We start from the raw sequence: 19,713 nt of genomic DNA on the forward strand, positions 1-19,713 counted from the left end.
TCTTGAAATTCACTTTGATATATAAGTGTTTTGGATTATAAATATGTTTCTGGAACAAATTATGCTCGCAAACCAAGGTTTTCCTGTATTTAAAATAAGCATATCACAAGAGAATATCTAAATGACCATAAATACACAAAATGGTACACCACTTCATTATATTAATTATGGAAATGCAAAATAAAACCACAATGAGGAGCAACATCAACAAAAACGGCAGAGTAAGGAGCTCTGAAAGTCCACCACTTGATAAAAGCAACTAAAAAGATGACAAAAACAGAATCAACTTTTTTCGGAACTCTGAAAGTTAACCAAAGGCTTGCAGCAACCCAAAAGCAGGTATAAGTCAACAGAAAATGATTGAATGTTGATCAGAACAGTGAACTTTCAGGCATTTGGACTTCTCCTATTCCCATTCTCCTGTTCCCCATCAGTCTCAAAAACCAACAGCCTGCACTCCCATACTGGAGTAAAGAGAACAAGGCTGCAGTTCTTTCAAGCTTCGTTCCAAAAGTGGAGCCATCATTTGAAGCCTGTACTGTATAGGCCTGTCTCTATTCAAAACCACTTGAAACTTACCCCATGCTAAAAGCTTCTCCCCAGCAGCCCTTGAAGACAGTATTAAGCTTTCTGAGGCTGTCTGAGATGTAGCAAAGAATATATTAGGCAAAAATCTTAACAGGAAATACCGAAGAATGAGATATCCATAAGAGGCTTTGAAAAGAAAAGACAGATTCCTGGGAAGACAAAAGGCCATGCGCACATGTAAGGCTCTGAGCATGCTCTGCGTTGCATACATAAGTAAGAAAGACCTAATAGAGCCATAAGCTCTCACCTTCATCCTGAAGCCCTATGCAACAAAGAAGTGCAGGCTAAGGTACACTTGTAAACTGCCTGGCTGACCTTTGAGGATGTGTCCCAACACGCACCCAGAGGCCTTTGGCAAAGACTGGAAGGAAGTCTTGGTGGTTTTGAACACTTAAGGAAATCTCTGTCCAATTTTAGTTGATCACTAAGCTGAGCAGGCAGATAAAAAATGCAGACTTCACAGAACTGGTTTAGAAGTCCCAAAACAAACAACTACTACAATAAGCATGAGCAACAAACCCTGGGGAGGGGGGAAAACTGGTTTCTAGAGTTGCCACACGACATTACTTGAAATGTTCAATTTCAACAAAAATGAGACATGCAAAATACCAAACATACAAAACCCATATACAGGGGGAAAAAGCAATCAACAGAAACTATACTTGTGGAGGCCCAGACACAAGGAATTTATATGAGGTATCTTAAATATGTTCAAATAGGAACAAAGGAAATCATGTCTAATAGAACTAAAGGCAAGTATGGGAATCATGTGTCAAAAAATTAGAGACTATTAATAACGAGATAGAAATTATACAAAAGAATCAAACAGAAAAATCTATTGTTGAAAACACAATAGTTTAAATAAATGAAAATTCACTAGATAGGTTCAACCACAGGTTTCAGCAGCAGAAAAAATAATCAGGTGATGTGAAGATAAATCAATTGGGATTTTCCAGTCTTGAGGCTATCCACGAGCAGAAAGAAGAATGAAGAAAAATAAATGGCTTCAGAGAACTGTGGGAAACCATTAAATATACCAACACACACAATGGGAGTCCCAAGAGAAAAGAGGGAGATGCAGAAATAATACTTAAAGAAATAAAACTTCTCAAATTTGGTGAAAAACATTAATCTATACATTCAAAAAGTTCAATGGACTCCAACTAGGATAAACTCAAGAGACCCCACCTAGCTACATCATCAAACTACCGAAAGAAAAGACTGGAGATGGTGACTTGTCAGATAAGGGATTCTCAAGATTAACAGCTAATTTCTCATCACAAAACATGGAGGTCAAAAGGCTGTGGGACAATGTATGCAAAGAAAAATATGAGAAGAAAAAAAACCTGGCAAGCAAGAATTTTATATCCAGCAAAACTAATAATCAAAACAATGAAGGAGAAATTTACACATTCCCTAAGAAGTCTGTAGCTCCAGAGCCATTCTCTCAGAAATACTAATGTGAGTCCTCTGGCTGAAATGAAAGGGCTCTAGACAGTAACTCAAATCCACATGAAGAAATAAAAAGCACCAGTAAAGGTAAGTACATAAATATAAAATATAAAAGATAATATCAATGTATTTATTGTTTAGAGCTCCTTTTCCCCTCTGGTTTAAAAACAATTACCAACAGTAATAATTATAAATCCGTGTTGATGGGCATATAATGTATAAACAAGCAAACTATATGATAATGAAAGTATGCTGGGGAGGATCACAGCTCCATAGGAACAATGTTTTCGTATATTATTGAAATTAAGTTATTATTATTTTTTTTAATGTTTTTTATTTATTTCTAAGAGAGAGAGAGAGAGAGAGACAGCGTGAGCAGGGGAGGATCAGAGAGAGAGGGAGTCACAGAATGAAACAGGCTCCAGGCTCTGAGCTGGCAGTCAGCACAGAGCCCGACGCGGGGCTCGAACCCACGAACCGCGAGATCATGACCCAAGCGAAAGTTGGACGCTTAACCGACTAAGCCACCCAGGCGCCCCGAAATTAAGTTATTATTAACCCAAACTAAATTGTCATACATTAAAGTGTTAATGATAATCATCAGGACAACCACTGAGAAAATAAATAAAAAATACATAGAAGAAACAAGGGAATTAAAACAGTAGATGTAAATCCTACCTCACTAATACTTATATTAGACATACTTGTGATACACTCTCCAAATAAAAGCCACAAGGGATGGCAGTTCACATGTACCCAACTAACAGACTGACAATAAGTAACAGTCAAAACATGGAGCAATGGGAATTCTTACACAGCCGATGGGCACATGAATTAGAACTTCTTTGGAAAAGTGTTTGGGATGATCTAGTGAAGATAATACACAAATCTGGTAACCCAGCACATCCACCCGTAGCTGTGCACACACCTGAAATACGTGTACAAGTGCAGCAACACAGGTGCATGAGCGTCACAGCAGCAGTATCCATGGAGGCAAAAACGGAAAACCACCCAGCCTAGAGTACACAAAACGAGGTACCTCTACACACACCGACATGGATGGGTCACACAAACGAAACGTTGAGCAAAAGAAATCAGACTTTTAAGATACAACTGAGGCAGGGAGGAAAAAAAAAACGGGCAACACTAAACCACAGTGTTTAAGGATACATGGTAAAGTAGTAATTCTATACAGAAGAGCATGGGGGTGAGTACAGGTCAGGATGCGGGAGTTCAGTACTGTTCCACTTGGTGAACTGGATGACGGTATACAGCATTAGCTCGGTGGTAATTCGCTGATGCATGTGAGTATGTATATATTGGCACAGTTTCGTTTTGTATGCTTTCTTTTATGGTGCTAAATACCACAATGAAGATTTTAAAATGTTTAACACAGACTTAAGCAAAACAAAATGTGTGAAACTAGGTATCCAAAACACATTCTTGTCCATGAAGAGACAAAGCAAAACAGAGGAGAGAGTTGAGAGGAAAATAATAAATTTCTGGCAAAATATTGCAAACCCGTCACTGCAAGTGTTAACCAAAAACATAGCCACTTACTTGATCAAGATTTGAAAGGCTGTTAGGATCCTGACTCAGACCTTGGTACTGTCCTCGGAGTCGGTCACCAGCAGCTATTTTCCTAAACTTCTTCAGATCCACCACATATAGTGCACTGGATAGAGAAGAACTACTTGTTACAACCATGGATTATGGCAGAAAGAGTAACCCCACTGAACAATGGTCACCAGGTAAACAAACATTGTGGCCTCTCTTTGAAAAGGTAAGCTGTGGCCTCCAGGTGGAGCTATGACAGGAAATTAATGCAAAATGCATACTCTGCCATAAGCTCACTTTCGTCACTCTTTCTTAATCAACTGCCCCCCTTATTTAGCTGCCTTAAGTCTCTGACAATAGGAAACTTCTACCAAAGGTCAGCAGATTAGGTAATAAAAGCTGACCATCAGTCTAAAATAGCCTTATAATGTTTTTTTCCTTAACATTTTTATTTATTATTGACAGACAGAGAAAGACAGAGCATGAGCAGGGGAGGGGCAGAGAGGGGGAGACACAGAATCTGAAGGAGGCTCCAGGCTCTGGGCTGTCAGCACAGAGCCTGACGTGGGGCTCGACTCACAAACCGCAAGGTCATGACCTGAGCTGAAGTCGGATACTTAACCAACTGAGCCGCCCAGGTGCCCTGTAAAATAGCCTTATAATGTTTTAAATGTTGCTGGAAAACAAATCCCACACCGTTATGGATCTTTTGGACCAAGGACATAACTAGTGATAAAGAAATCCCCAGGCGCGCCTGGGTGGCTTAGTCAGTTAAGCGTCTGACTTTCACTTAGGTCATGATCTCGCGGTTCGTGGGTTCAAGCCCCGCGTCGGGCTCTGTGCTGACTGCCAGCTCAGAGCCTGGAGCCTGTTTCATTCTGTGACTCCCTCTTTCTCTGACCCTCCCCTGCTCACGCTGTCTCTCTCTCTCCTAGAAATAAATAAAACAAAACAAAGCAAAACAAAACAAAAAAAAAAAGAAATCCCCAAACCCCAACATTTATCTCTGTACATGCTGCTTCCTACATATCCCCAGACCTTCCGTATCTTCCAAACCACACTGCCAAGAGCAGATAATGCAATGCTGCACAGTCTGACCTAGGGGTTCTACTTCTAGGAATTTGTCCCACAGATATATTTGAAACACACCAAATGATGTATTTAGTTATTCACCGTAACACTGTATGTCATAGCAAAAGGCCATAAATAACCCACATATTCCAGAATAAAATGCAGATGTAAGAAGGAAGGTCTCTCAACACACTGACATAAGATCTACTCGAGACAGTAAATAAAGGAAGGCACAAAACTGTAAATATAATGGTATATTTTGTGTAAAAAAAGAAGTCTAGTTGTTAAGTAAGAATGAAGAGACTCTAGGGGCTCCTGGGTGGCTCAGTTGGTTGAGCATCTGACTCTTGATTTCAGCTCAGGTCACAACCTCATGGTTCATGAGTTCGAGCCCCGCATCATGCTCTGCACTGATGTGCAAAGCCTGCTTGGGATTCTCTCTCTCTCTGTCTCTGCCCCTCCCCTGCTTGTGTGCTCTCTCTCTCTCAAAATAAATATTAAAAAAAAATCAAGAAACTTTGGAAGGACATACTGCAGTAAGTTAATAGATGATGTCATCTGCACTGTTATAGGAGTGGGAATTGGGTTGAAGACAGAATTGGGAGGGCTTCTTATAGTATATGTTTTATAATTTTTATTTTTGAGCCACATTAATGTATTACCTATTCACAATTTGAAATATGTAAAATCAATTTTTTAAGAAAAGAAAATCAAACAGCATTGGGAGTACTCCTTTTTTCAGTACCTGATATGATACTTTCGCCCAGCCAAATGACTGGCCCAGTACCCTGACTTCCAGAACCTGTATCCATCCATTTCTTTTCGGCTATCACAAAAAGGAGTATAGCCATAAGGAGCACCGTCCAAGTTGAAATCTCTTAACTCTTTCAGATCTGCTCGTACGATCTGGAGAAAGATCACAGGTCATTTGTTGAACAGCCTTGCACACAGCAGTTTCCTTAAAGCACACATAGTCTCACTGAGACATCACACATGGCAGCTCTGAGGTTAGCGGCATGGGCTCCAGCAGCAGACCAGGTGAAGCCCAGATCCCCCCGCTGGTTTGCGGCTGCCTTCACTAACACGGAAGACCCTTTGTGCAGTCGTGGCACACAGTACTCTAAGTGTTCAAAAAGGTGGAAGTGAAACATTTACACTGTTTAGCTTCTCTGTGATGGAGTTTCCCCAACGGTAAATTGGAGACCTCACAGCACTCCATGAATTAATATATGGCACGGAGCAAGTGCTCAACAAAGATTAGGTGCACTTGTATGAGGACCCAGGAAGCCTGCTCCAGGTCGAGTGGCTGTGACACAGGGAGGCAGGGGAGGAAGGGAACCCCAACGAGGTGGATGAAGTTTCTGGACGCATGGCCTCTGCACACGTTCTATGACTTCCATCCAGATGATTACCTCAGGTTTCAGCTGGCTCAGGGAAAGGAGGAGGTTGTAAAGGAGAACTATATCAACAATTTTTGAGTCTGTACGCTCTAAGATTACAGTGTGTTCCTTTCAAGTCAAATCTTGACATGAGGAAGAATATCAGAGGAGTTCCAAATTTTCAAAGCTAGGCATCTATCTGGTAGAGCTGTCTCTCTCTTACCATGCCAATAACTCCTAGCTTTTGGGTAATTAGAGACGATGGCAAACACTGTTAAACCTCAATCTTCCAGGTTTTAGTCTGTACGTTAAATGAATTAAGACACAAAATTACATGCATGATGTAATCACAACTATGTAAAAGAGGCACAGGAAAAAAGATGAAAAGGAGATCCATCAAATGCAAATTTTAAAAGTGACCACACCTGGGTGGACCTTTTCATATATTCTAAATAATGTAACAGAAACATGTATCTTTCTGTAACTAGGAAAGTAAAATCATTTAAAAAGGAGACGGAAGTCTAATTTAATACAAACTGTATAAAGCTGGCTTCTAAGAGCTTACTTACCTGATCAGCATCCACAAACAGGAATTTGTCAACCACCAGTGGGAAGAGCACGTCCAAGAAGAGGATCTTATAGCCCCAGATGATACGCTGTTTCTCAGTCTGCTGATGAAGCCACCGGGGCCATTTGTACTGAACAAGCTCATACTGGAAATTGTATTCATTTGCCATATAAGGTATGAACTCCTATTTTTGGACACACAGAACAACAGACAACCATTTTTATCTGACGAAGAAAAGCGACTCTAATGTAAGTCAGCCACCATGATTATGGCACAAGTAAAGCATATTTACCACAACAGTGACTTAAAAAATACAGAAATCTGACCCTGACTCACCTGTGACTAAAACACATATAACTTGTCAAAAACCCCATTTCTTCAGGACTTCTGATTATCATGTGGAAATGACAAATCTTTCAGTGAAGGCTTTTAGGTTTACGTGTGTGCGTGCGTGTGTGTGTGTGTGTGTGTGTTTTATGGAAATGAACTTTATTTGTCAAAACTTACAGTGAAACATGTTCTGAGCTTGACTCAAAGCCTTTCTCAGACCTGGGCCTAACCCAGGGAAAGACATGGCAGATCCAAACATTCTGAATAAATGTGTTTGTAAGTTTTTCAGATCCTAAATACAAGTACCTACAAGGGACCAGAAGTGAATTCATAAAAGTTGTTTAGTAACTTCTATAGAACCACAACAACAAAAGCACAAACAGATCAAAGTTAGATGACAAACATTAACAATGTAAATAAAGCGGAAAACTTCCCAGGCCGGTGTTTCATGCTGTACAGACAAAACGTCACTTCCAGCGATCACTGCTGTTCGCGAGACAACAAACAATCCTCCCCACTGGAAACTGGCACTGCGCCTTCCAATTAAACTAGAATATACACGCTCAGAGGAAGAGAACAGTAGTTCATCAAAACTAGAGATTCAGGGGCACCTGGGTGGCTCAGCTGGTTGAGCTGATATGGGCTCATGCCATGATCCCAGGGCCGTGGGAGCAAGCCCCACGTCAGGCACCGCACTGAGCGTACAGCCTGCTCAAGATTCTCTGCCTCTCCCGCCCTCCCATAGCCCCTCTCTCCTGCTTGCACTCTCACACTAAAAAATTTTTTTTAATTAAAAAACATACAAAGATACAGATTCTCGTTACCCAAACTTCAAATAGGTCATAATTTCGTGTTTGGTTTTATAATGACTGTTCCCCTAAAACAGTCCAGGCTAGAAGACTAATCAACACACAGTATGCACTGAGCTATGGAAACCCAAGAAAGGGAAGATTTTAAAGTCACACAAATAACAGAAGCAGTAATAAGTATATTGTACCATTGTATCTCCTTTCCTCTCTCATGAGAACAAACCTTAAATGTGGGTGACAGATAATTCTTCAAGAACCAGAATTTCACAGGCGTCTTGGTATTCTTCAGTACTGACAGCATCATTATACTGTCAAACAAAAGCAAATAATAATCAATAATAATTTTCCAATGCTTTTTAATCTCAACAAAACTGAACAGAGTTGATTGTAAGACTGCTAAATGTTTTTCACGGCAAAGCTAACTGATGGCAGAAAGAGACTCTTAGTGATGAAAAATGGAAAACTGCACTCATTATAAAGTTATCACTGAATGGAAAAGAAAGAGTATTTCTCACCTATAAAAATATACCTAACTGACAAAGGCAGATGTTTTCATCCTGTTACATCTTTAAATACTCTGCCTCCTGAACTGTCATATTAACTAGGGTACAAATGAATAGTGGAGGCTGCGGCTAACGGACTACATGGCTCTGAAAAGAAAACCTGGAAGCCGCAGCAGCTCTGTGTGACTGCACTGCCCCACAGCCTACCCTGCAGACCTGCTAGCGAGGAGGGCACGAAGGGTCAGGGGATGGCATGTGGCTACAGCGTCAGGATTTCCCTACTATGAAAACACATTGAATCAAGGAATTAAATTGAGTTATTACTAACATTTGACGTTACTATTTTAGGTCAGTTATTATTTCTTGATAACAGAAGGTCGGACCTGAATAAAACTACAGCTTAATTATTTGCCATACTAGATTTGTCATGGAAAATTAAAAGTAAAATGAACCCTGGCATGAGGAAAGTCACTCTCAAGCAAAGGAGCATATTCACGGCCGAGCCTTTCTCCAGTAGCCACTGCGTGAACCAGCCCGTGGATACAGTCTCTACTTGGCTCTGGCTGTGTGACCTCAGGCAAATCTCTTCACCCCCTGAATCTGTCTGTAGAACAGAGGTGTTCTTTGTGAGAACTAAGATCACTCCTGGCTCTATGTGCCTATGCATATCTAGGCAGGAGGTCACTGGCCCTGGTCCACTCTACTCTCTGTGCTAACTTCATGACTTCTGGGTTAAGCAATGCTTGGTGGCCAATTAGACACCATTATTTACAATGTGTGCATGGTGGTATCAAAGGTTTACAGTCTTGTAATATCCACACAGATACTTTTACCATACAGCTAGACTTGATGAGACTGGCAGATCAAAACAAACACAACTATACATTCACAATCCTCACAGTGCTTCAAATATACAGAAGCATAATGGACAGTAAGCCATGAAACATTTACTCTTACTCTCTAAATAAGAACACTGTGACAAACTCATTCGTAATGTGCTGAAATAATCAATATGACTAACCGAAGAAATCTTTCATAGAGATGACCAGATGCCACGGAGAAAATATTAATTATGTCATCTTTATCTTGTTTCACTTCCTCAGTCTTCTGTCCTCCCGTAAAGCCCCTATAATAATGAAGGTAAAAACAAGAACACCTGAAATGCTGGTACAGACACACAGTCCTTTGGTGGGGGTGAGCTATGGAGATGGTGTTTCCCGTTCTGGGTCCTTCCCTAGAGGGAGATGCAGTGGGAGCTGACGAAGCATCCACTGGCGCCCTGGGAGGGCACACGAGAGCCACGCCACCACAGGATAGCAAAAAAGATGCTACCTGCAAGGTCCTGAGTAGCTTCAGAAACAAACTGAACACAGGTGAGCAAACTCAATGCTCAACAAACAGAATGCGAGCCACTCAATGGGAAGTAAACTGGGCACTCTGAAGGACAGGCACAACCCAGTAAGAGTCACAAAGTAACTACTCCATGGGGGGGACATTACCCTCCTTCAGCTCGCCCGTGGAAAACATCCACCTGCTCTAAGTAGAAGTGCAAGGTTTGCTGCAGAGCACAGCCTCTGAAAGGCCCACATGGGATTCTTACACTCAAAAGAAGGGACAGATGGGGCTTATATCTCAGTTTTTCCTTAAAAATATATATATATATTTTAATGGTGCCAATTTACCATTTGAAGGAGTCCCAAAATCCAGATTCATTCTCGTTAGTTCCGTCACTCAGCAGGTCTTCATTCACCATGTCCGCCTTCTTCTGAACCTGCGACCGTATGTGAGGGGTACTGTGAACAGTAGGGAACGAAGTCCCTACTCCCTACAGCCAAGTCTAGGCCTGTAACTCTGTCTGGTGCCCACACACAGGAGGAAGAAAGCTGTACCAGAGGCAGGCACAGCCCACCTACAGTCTAGACCAGTTCAGCAGAAGAATCTTTTGACATGTCACATTAACACCTCAGGTGACGAGACAGAAACCTCTTGTAACTCAATAACTGTCTGAAGTCTGAAAAAAAGTCAAAGAACCTCAAATTCAACTGTACAGGAAATAGCCTGAGCAGAACCAGCAGCGCCATCCACCCAGCTGACAGCTGTTCCAGGGAAAGAGTGCAGCCCGCGTGAGCGCTGGCCATCAGGACGGAGTCACTTCGTGCCACAGCCTGTTTTCAGGACTCACCAGGATGAAAACGGGTTGAATCTTCTTACCAGCACAGGGAGCAGTTTTCTGCTCCTCTGTGTGTGGTCTGCTTTAGACTGTACTGTGTGTAATGACTGTTTATTCTATAATACCTTTCACTTGAATTTAAGGCACTAAGAACTTTAAAATTCTGGGACGTGAAAAGAAATGAAACAGGGCTACCAATTATTACTGTTGTTGAAATTTTCACTGTCATTCTTCCCAGTTTTCTGAGAACAGGGAGCAATAAAAATGTGAACTATGGCTATGTAAGCAACATAGTATCTATGAAAACACCTGACTTAAAATGAGACTTGTATTGCTCACTGAAATTACCCAAAAAGTGCAATCTCTCAGCTGAAGAAAGCCACAAACGTATATTTATGAAAGACATTTCACATTTAAAGAAGCACTCCTATAAACCCTACAGTAAACTTCCAAAGGTGAATTAAAGTCTGACTGGATTCTTTTCCTTCCCCACCGGCTTTACCGAGAGAAACCTGACAAACAATACTGTGTAAACTTCAGGTGTACAATGTGATGATCTGATATGCACATAATGTTGTAAAACAACATTGTTGTAAAACAGTGATCACAGTGATGGCATTATCATCAGTTAACAAATCCATCTATTTCTACACAAGAGCTACTGAATGCCAGAATACTGCTACTTTTACCCACTATAAAAGTCCCTGCCTTAGTATTACCAAGCTCACCTTCACTTTAATAATTTTGCTCTTGAAGTTGTTGAGGACGACAACAACTTCATCAGCATCAGGAGGAGAATCTGTACCGTCATGGCTTAGAGAGAAAAGAAAGGGAAAGAGTAAGACAGATGTTTCAAATCACAATCTTGAAATGCAGTAAGTAGTCTGATATCACTTTATCATAAAGGAGCTTTCCAGAACAAAATACTTTTCTGCAACCTGCAGGAATTCCCTTCAAGCTACACAGAAGCACTTGTCAGAATCTCTGTCCTTCAAACATGGAGCATTTCAATCAGTCACAGCCCAGACTGCCTTGAGTCTCCCCTTTAAATTACCTTCCATAGCGTGAGAGGCTCCTAGTGCTGGCGCACTTCACACCTGTGTTTACAGTCGGAGCCCAGCTCAGTGCCAGCAATAAAGGAGTGGCCAGTGGCATGAGCTGCTGTACCATCACTGGAAACACATCACTTCTACTCTTTCATGGACAAGTAACAATGCGTGGCTCTACCTCAGAGTTCGGTAAAGCCATCTACTCTATCCTTCTGCCCGGACGTACACAATTAGCCATGTCAAGGCCCCATAACTCAATCTGGGGCCCATACTCTGGAGAAAGAACTATAAAAAGCTATTTGTAGGCAGATCTGGGACAGAAGAAGAACAATTTTAAATCAGAAATAAGATACCCCCATCAACTATAATGGCTAAAATTTCCAGGTACCAATTTTCAAGATGTTAAGTGCAGAAACGCCACAATAAAATATAAATTCATTCATTCACTGTCATCCTGCAGACAGCAGAGTTCTCAGGAAAGGTAAGATTCTGATGAGAGAGCATCAAACGCTCCAGAGACTAGGAATACCTAAGAGGAAGGGAGGGCTAGACAACAGGAAGAGAGGAGGACTCCACACTCCCAGAGAAGGGGAAAGAATGGCCAGGGAAAGGGCACACAGCAGGCAGAAGGGATGAGGTTCAGAAGAACAAGTAAACTTCTCATGACAGGATTAAATGCTACAAAACCGTATGTGGAGAAAACATTATTTAGAGGAAAACCTGGTATTTACAATGACTATGTTATTATAATAGCGTCAAGAATCCACACTGCTTTCATGAATGTTTGTAAGATCTTCTAGAACTAAGATGACACAACAAGAGAGTGTTTTAAATGAACACTATGGAAATCACTCCCTAAAAAACTGACACAAAGTCTCTTCACAGAGCTTAAAGCTAATTTAAATTGTGTTAAGCAAAATTTAGATTACACTTTTTAAAAGGCTGTATAATTTTTTTTAAACTAAAAGCCATTTGTAGCAAACGTGAAGGCAGAAGCCTGGCTACTGATGAAATGCTCTGGAAGTACTTCCTTATTACCACGGACCAGGAAGGCCAGGGCTAGCCCCAAGATTCACAGCCACACCTTCCATGAGCTGTGGATCTGCAAGTCACCCGGAGTCGAGAAATACACTGTCTCAGTAAAAAAGCTTAGCTGTTCATCATTTCTTTTCTCCTTTCCTGAAAGGACTCAATTTCTCATCTGTGTGTGGTTTTCACCACAGTGACAGAATGACCTGATTCAGAGACACTGTCAGCATAAGAGAAAGACTGAAGAGTGAAACCTAACTATACTCATTAGTGTTTATACTGCTTATCACCCAATCATACCCTGACAATTGTTCTATACTCAATTTCCTGGAAAAGCATGGTTTCATCACATATAAATTAGGTTCCTATTCCCTAACTGCCAGTGTAGTACTCAGTACAAGCAGATTTTCTGCAAAATGTTCTGGGAAAAAAAAGCACCTCCATCACTTGACCATACCTGTATATTCTATAAATATCTTCAGAACGACCCTTCCTTAATCTGAGAATCCAAGCTCCTGGGTTGGCCTTTAATTGAAAGTAGCCCTAGGGCAAGAGGAAAGACAAAGTTTAGTTCTCATCAAAATGCTATTTCTGAGGGACAGTTACTTCCTTTTCTGAACTACCAGTCACTTATATTTTATGTGCCACGTGTGAAGAAGCTACAAGTCTCCAAAGCCAGGAAAAATGCTGTCCATTCATAAGCAATGCATCTGCAAGGGGCCAATTTGATTAGAGCTGAATATTCAGAATGTGATAGCATTTTTTAGGCTGACATATAATAATTCCAGTCTATAAATTTAAGTAAACTTATGATTTTCATATTGACCAAACTGCCAATTATGAACTTGAATCTCATATGAGTGAGACTGCTTGAGTTCAGAAAGCAAACTGCTCCATCATAAATCATACTGCCCAAATTAACGTGACTCAATACCACCATGTGAGGATGCACTCATTATTTACCAGATTGGCCATAACAATGGTATCCACAATGACAGGGTTGGCCGAAGTTCCTAATGTAAACTGTAGTCCTCGTGGGGGCTGGCCTGTGGTGATGTCATAGCAGTGACCTTCTAGTAAGAGGTACTCCAGTTCATACTCCGCAGCCACTACACTATCCACCTGCAACAGCAGAATTAAATCACTTGAAAACTACTCAGCAATAAAAAGAAACAAACTACTGAGACATGCAACAACAGTGATTTCAAATGCATTGTGCAAAGAGAACAAAGCCAGATATACAGGGCTGCGTACTCTATGGTCATATTTCTAAAAATTCAAGGACAGGCAAAACTATAGTGACAGGAAGGGGCACAAGAGAACTTTCTGGGGTGATGGAAATGCTCTGTATCTTGACTATACTGCTAGTCAACAACTGTATACAATGTTCAAAATTCAGGTGGGTTGGAAAGAGGAAAAAAACATGATAAGGATAAGACTGCCATCTGGGAAGGCAGTATTGGAAAAAGCATGTTTAAAAAATGCCAAAAGAATAAACAAATCTAAAAGCTAAATAATAAAGATAGAAAAGAATACTACCAGGACTAATTTCCATGAGAAAATGAAGACATAATGAGAAACAGCAGGGAAAAATGTAAATTTACCTTGGCCTTTAGGATATAACTGAAAATACTGCTGTTGTTTTTTTTTTTTTTTTTAAATGTTTATTTTTTTGTGAAAGAGAGACAGACAGACAGAGCACAAGCCTGGAAGAGGCAGAGAGAGAGGGAGTCACAGAATCCAAAGCAGGCTCCAGGCTCTGTGTCTGAGCTGTCAGCACAGAGCCCAACACAGGGCTGGAACTTATGACCTGAGCTGAAGTTGGATGTTCAACCGACTGAGAAACCCAGGCGCCCCAAAATACTGCTGTCCTAAATGCAAATATCCAAATGTATTTGATGGCACTATAACGGCATAAAACCCTTCATGTTCCACACCAACTGCCAAAATTATTACTGATTCCTTGCAGAAAATGTAATATAATCACAAGGTCTTAGGACAGCCTGGTTTTAGCTAATTAAAGGATTTTTTATCCCAAGCTGGTTCAGACTTGGCTCTGTAATCCTATCTAATGCTAATAACACACTATTTGGAGCTTAATATGTTACTGCTAAACTAAATTCCAAAAGTTTAATAAGGAACGCTAAGGAGTAAACCTCCACGAAAGCACCAAGTCCCAAGCTGTGTTTCAGTGGATACAAGAAACCAGAGAAAGCCTAGGAAAGAACAGCAAAAACTCTTAAGGACATGGAAGAGAGCTACTCTGCATCTGTCCTGTGCCTACTTGCACTGTTCTTTAGTGCTTTTTGTGGCCATTTTATAATTTCCTCAGCAAAAGTTCGTTCAAGGGCAACAACTCCACTTCCTGTTTGTTACAAATCTGGTAGACAGGTTTGAGGTGGGGAATAAGGCAAATGTGTACACAACACTCACCCCTAACTTAGCACCTGAGGGATACTTCTTCACTCTAATGAAAAGAGGGCTGATAAGTTTTCTAATAACTACCTTCAAGTTCCCGTTCTCCCAATTCTGAAGACGACAGACCAGCAAACAGGCTTCAAATGTAGAATATATTTAGGGTAGACACAGAGACAGATGTCTTAGAAAGGAGGAAGGACCTGAGATGCTCTAAGCTCCTAGTAAGGAAAGACCGTATGTTTTGATTTCTTTGTTAATACGCTCTGATCTAGGTAGAGAGTGAGGGCTGTGAAGAGATATAAGTGAAACTACACTTGTGAGAGCTCTCAATCTTTGAAAAAGGACTAGGGGGAAAGGACCACTTACCTTAAGTTGTATGAAAATAAGTGGCAAAAAAAAAAAAAAGAACAGAAAAATCAATGAAGCCAAAAGCTGATTTTTCAAAAATATCAACAAACTGACAAACTTTTAGTTGGCTGACCACAAATAAAGAGAGAAGAGCCAACTCACTGAAATCAGCAAGGGAAAGACATTGCCACTAAATTTAAATTTAAAAGACCATGTATAAGAAAATGCTATGACCAACTGTAAGCCAACAAATTATAATCTACATAAAAGGGATAAATTCCTGAGACCCAAACTCCAGAAACTGACTTAAGACAAGATAGAAAATCTAAACCAATCCATAACAAGAGACTGAACTGGTAATTTAAAAATTTTTCAATTACGCAAAAAATATAAAAGACATCTAGTTTGGAAAGAAAGAAATAAAACTACCTCTATTTGCAGATGTCATGATCTTTTATATAGGTTTCTACACTAAGAACCATAAAACACTGTTGAAAGAAATTAAAGACCTAAATAAATGGAAAGACCCATGTTCATGGATCAGAATACTTACTGTTAAGATCTTCAAATTGATCTAGGGATTTTAATTCATTCTCTATCAAAATCCCAACAGCCTTTTCTACAGATATTAACAAGCTGATTCCAAAATGCAAAGAACCCAAAATAGTCAAAACTCTCTTGAAAATGAGGAATAAAATTGGAAAACTCACCAATTTCAAAACTCACAACAAAGCTACAATAAGAGAAGTGTGGCCTAAGGACAGACACAAAAATCAGGGAAATAGATCTGAGAATCCAGAACTTAATTCATATTTAGGGCAAAGAGATCTCTGGCAAAGGTATGAAGACTATTCAGCAGAGACAGAATAGTCTTTTCAGCAAACAGCGATATGACAAATGGATATTCACACACAAAGAATAAAACTGTAACTGTACTTCACACCATATACAAAAATTAACTCAAAGTGAATAAAAGACTTCAATGTGAGAGTTTAAAACTTTGAAAGTCTTATAAGAAGACATAGGCGTAAATCTTTGTGACCTGGGGTTAAAAGTTGGGTTTCTTAGGCATACTACCAAAAGCATAACGAACAAAAGAAAAGAATAGGTCATTTAGATTTCATTGAGATTAGAAATATTTGTGCTTCAAAAGGACATTTTCCAGAAAGTGAGAGACAGCTAACAGAGTGAAAGAGATTATTTACCAACCATACATTTGGTAAGGGACTTGTATCCAAAATATGCAAAGAATTCTTACAACTCCACAAATAAGCAAATTTTTAAAAATAGGCAAAGGATTTAAATAGACATTTCTCCCCAAAGATGATATACAAATAGACAATATACACATGAAAAGACGTTCAACATCATGGGCAAGAATGAAAAATGGTGCAGTCACCCTTGGAAAACAGTCTGGCAATCCTTCAAACAATTACACACAGAATTACCAGATGATCCACCAATTCTAAGAGAAATAAAACACATCTACAAAAACTTGGACATGAACGTTCTCAGCAGCATTATTTGTAATACTCAAAGAGTAGAAACAACCCAAATGTCTATCAATAAATGGGTAAACAAAACACGGTGTATCAACACGATATTATCTGGCAATAAAAAAGAATTAAATACTAATACACGCTACAACAATAATGAACCCTGAAAATAATAATTTAAGTGAGAGAAGCCAGTTATAACACTATATGATTCTCTTTAGATGAAAAGTCAGAACAGGCAAATCCACAGAGATAGAATGTAGACTAGGGGTGGCCAGAGGTCAGGGGGCACAGGAAGTGATTGCCAATGGGTATGGAGTTTCTATCTAATGGTGATGGCTGCAAAGTTCTGTGTATAGTCTAAAACTACTGAACTATATACCTAAAAGGGTAAATTTGTGGTATGTGAGGAAAAATCTCAATGAAGGTGTTAAAAATACAATCATATGTGAACATGGACATCTCAGAGGCCTGCCTGTGAGCCAGTCTGTTCAGTCAGAAACTACCAGCACTTCTTAAAAAAAGGTTCTACACATGATTACATACATAGGAGCAATGATATCCTTACCTCTTCTAAATAAATATTATCAAGATCATATGGTGTTCTGACAGACTCCACCATCCAACTCTCAGGTGTGTTCAAATTCAGGGTGAACAGAGGAGACTGTGGCATATCCAAAAATTTTGCTATTGGACCCTTAGCAAAACTATTGTCTGGAGTGAAAGAAATCTCTGGTTCTAAGACGTAACGGTAAAAGCTGAAATTGGAAAGAAAAAAAAGTGAGTCTTTTTAATACACCCACAGTCCTTAGGTTCCCAGGCATCCAAACAAAACAAACAAACTATATTTGGAAGGTAGCCCACCACACTTGGAAAGTGTTTCCAAAACCATCTCTTGACCTAATTTTGTCTCCTGTGGTTGTTGCAGGTGCAAGAGAAGAGCGTGAGGGACAGAAATGGGAGGAAAGGTCATTCTTTCTGGTACTGCAAAGGGTGGCTGCTGTTGGAGTCACAAGATTTCCTGAGCACATTTCCCTTCAGGGAGAAAAAAAACCTTTCTTTTTCTCTTAAACACAAAGTCCTAAATGGTGACTGGGTTCTCAGGTGGGCCCTGAAAACACTACTCACAATTGTTTAAATATTTCTCCTATTCAAGAACAAGAGTGGAAGCTGAGAGCTATTTAGTCACTTTCAAACAGTGTCTGAATTCACTTAGAATATAACTTATAATAATTACAGCATAGTACATTTGCACATCAGGAATTTCCCACAGACCCAGCAGCTGCTACCCCGTTACTCTTAACTGCTTCTTATGTAACGTTTTTCATCAGTGGCCATTCTAAGGCTTAGACAATGTGGAGCTAAGCCTGCCCTCCTCCTCAAGACACATGCAAATGACCCTCAGCAAGCTTCCTCGGACAAACATACTATAACTTGAAGTAATTCTGCTCCACTTTTAAGATTAAAAAAAAAAGACAGGCAAGTTTCTTCCTACACCACAACATTTTTTTTTAACTAGGTAAATTTAATAGCTACATTGATACAAAAGTTTTAAAATTAAAGAACAACATAATCCCGAGAGAGGGACAAATGGAGGGCGGAGAAAAGGAAAGGCAGGCAGGCACCCACATGGGGGCCTGGGCTCACGCCGCCTAAATGCTTCCATTCCCACAACACCAAGTTCTCAGAACTTCTGATTAGAGCAGAGATTTAGCAAAACTGAACATTCAGTAAATGATCTTTTCAAACATGAGGTCCACCTATAAGTCCATTTGTTCCTTAACACTCAATACCCGCTTTCAGATTTAATACCACACTTTCAACTGAAGTCTTAGAGAGCTATGTTTTACCTTTTTAAAGGCATGTCAGAAAGTTTCGACTGGCAGTTCATAAACACTCTTAGATTCATGTTGATCAGCTGGGTTAAAACCTAAAAGTGCAAACAAGAGACAAAACATCAAAATTTTCCTATAAGGAAACTAAATGATGTTTGAGACGAAATATTTACATTTTCTCCTCAGAAATTTATCACTCTGACACTGAGTTGAGAGAACATCTCTTAATATCTCAAGAAAGACAGAAAGAGAATAACGGTCTGCAATAGAGAAATTTCTGGAAATAACAACTCTGGGGCACAATCTAAATCACACAGCCATTTCACTTGGCAAAAAAGTGGCAAATGGGTTACTACCACAGATTACTGCTCCCCATACTGATAGATCATGGAAAATTGTCTACACAAGAAAAATTTAAAAAGTTTTCTAATGTTTATTTATTTTTGAGAAACAGCACAAGTAGGGGCTGGGCAGAGAGAGAGAGGGAGACACAGAATCCAAAGCAGGCTCCAGGCTCTGAGCTGTCAGCACAGAGCCTGATGCAGGGCTCAAACTCATAAGCTGTGAGATCATGACCTGAGCCGAAGTCAGATGCTTAACCGAATGAGCCACCCAGACACCCCTACACAAGGAAAATTTTAAAGGTTCATCAGTGTAGCTTACATACTACAGTGAGGGAAAAGCATATATATACACACCCACAAAAAGGTTACCTGGTTATACATCAATAAAACTTTACCTTAAAAAGAAAAACTCAGAACTCCCTCTCTCACTGTCCCTCCCTGGTTCTCACTCTCTCTCAACAATAAATGAACATTAAAAAGAAAAACAAATAAAAACATTGTAGTATTATCTTATACAAATCTACAAGACATGCTAAAATTTTTAAATTGCTAGTTTTAAAAAAGTAAAATGATAAAACAACATTCTTTTACCTTTTTACCTCTTATTCCTTATAAATCAAAACATGGCATAAATTAATTAAAAGACATCTTGCTCTTGAGCGCCTGGTGGCTTAGCTGGTTAAGCATCCGAGTTTGGCTCATGTCACAATCTCACAGTTTGTGAGTTCGAGCCCCATGTCGGGCTCTGTGCTGACAGCCCAGAGCCT

At 39.9% G+C, this 19,713-nt stretch overlaps 2 protein-coding genes across 4 annotated transcripts in view; one reads left to right on the forward strand and one right to left on the reverse strand.

Annotated features, from left to right (window-relative positions):
* Nucleotides 1-19,713, forward strand: part of POLR2D (RNA polymerase II subunit D) — a 450,734-nt gene that overhangs the window by 104,470 nt on the left and 326,551 nt on the right. The gene's annotated exons all lie outside the window — the stretch shown is intronic.
* The window catches only part of UGGT1 (UDP-glucose glycoprotein glucosyltransferase 1), a 116,914-nt gene that overhangs the window by 10,355 nt on the left and 86,846 nt on the right, over nucleotides 1-19,713 (reverse strand). For all 3 annotated transcript variants that reach the window (XM_077766731.1, XM_077766730.1, XM_077766732.1), the window contains 11 exons: nucleotides 18,618-18,697; nucleotides 17,336-17,525; nucleotides 13,469-13,627; nucleotides 12,963-13,048; nucleotides 11,156-11,240; nucleotides 9,940-10,028; nucleotides 9,279-9,383; nucleotides 7,978-8,062; nucleotides 6,617-6,799; nucleotides 5,414-5,574; nucleotides 3,601-3,715 (listed from right to left, as the gene is read on the reverse strand). In XM_077766731.1, the coding sequence (XP_077622857.1) occupies nucleotides 3,601-3,715; nucleotides 5,414-5,574; nucleotides 6,617-6,799; nucleotides 7,978-8,062; nucleotides 9,279-9,383; nucleotides 9,940-10,028; nucleotides 11,156-11,240; nucleotides 12,963-13,048; nucleotides 13,469-13,627; nucleotides 17,336-17,525; nucleotides 18,618-18,697 (1,338 nt within the window). The remainder of the gene's footprint in view (nucleotides 1-3,600; nucleotides 3,716-5,413; nucleotides 5,575-6,616; nucleotides 6,800-7,977; nucleotides 8,063-9,278; nucleotides 9,384-9,939; nucleotides 10,029-11,155; nucleotides 11,241-12,962; nucleotides 13,049-13,468; nucleotides 13,628-17,335; nucleotides 17,526-18,617; nucleotides 18,698-19,713) is intronic.

Source organism: Crocuta crocuta, unplaced genomic scaffold (assembly GCF_008692635.1).
Source record: "Crocuta crocuta isolate KB4526 unplaced genomic scaffold, BGI_CrCroc_1.0 scaffold5, whole genome shotgun sequence".
Taxonomy (NCBI): domain Eukaryota; kingdom Metazoa; phylum Chordata; class Mammalia; order Carnivora; family Hyaenidae; genus Crocuta; species Crocuta crocuta.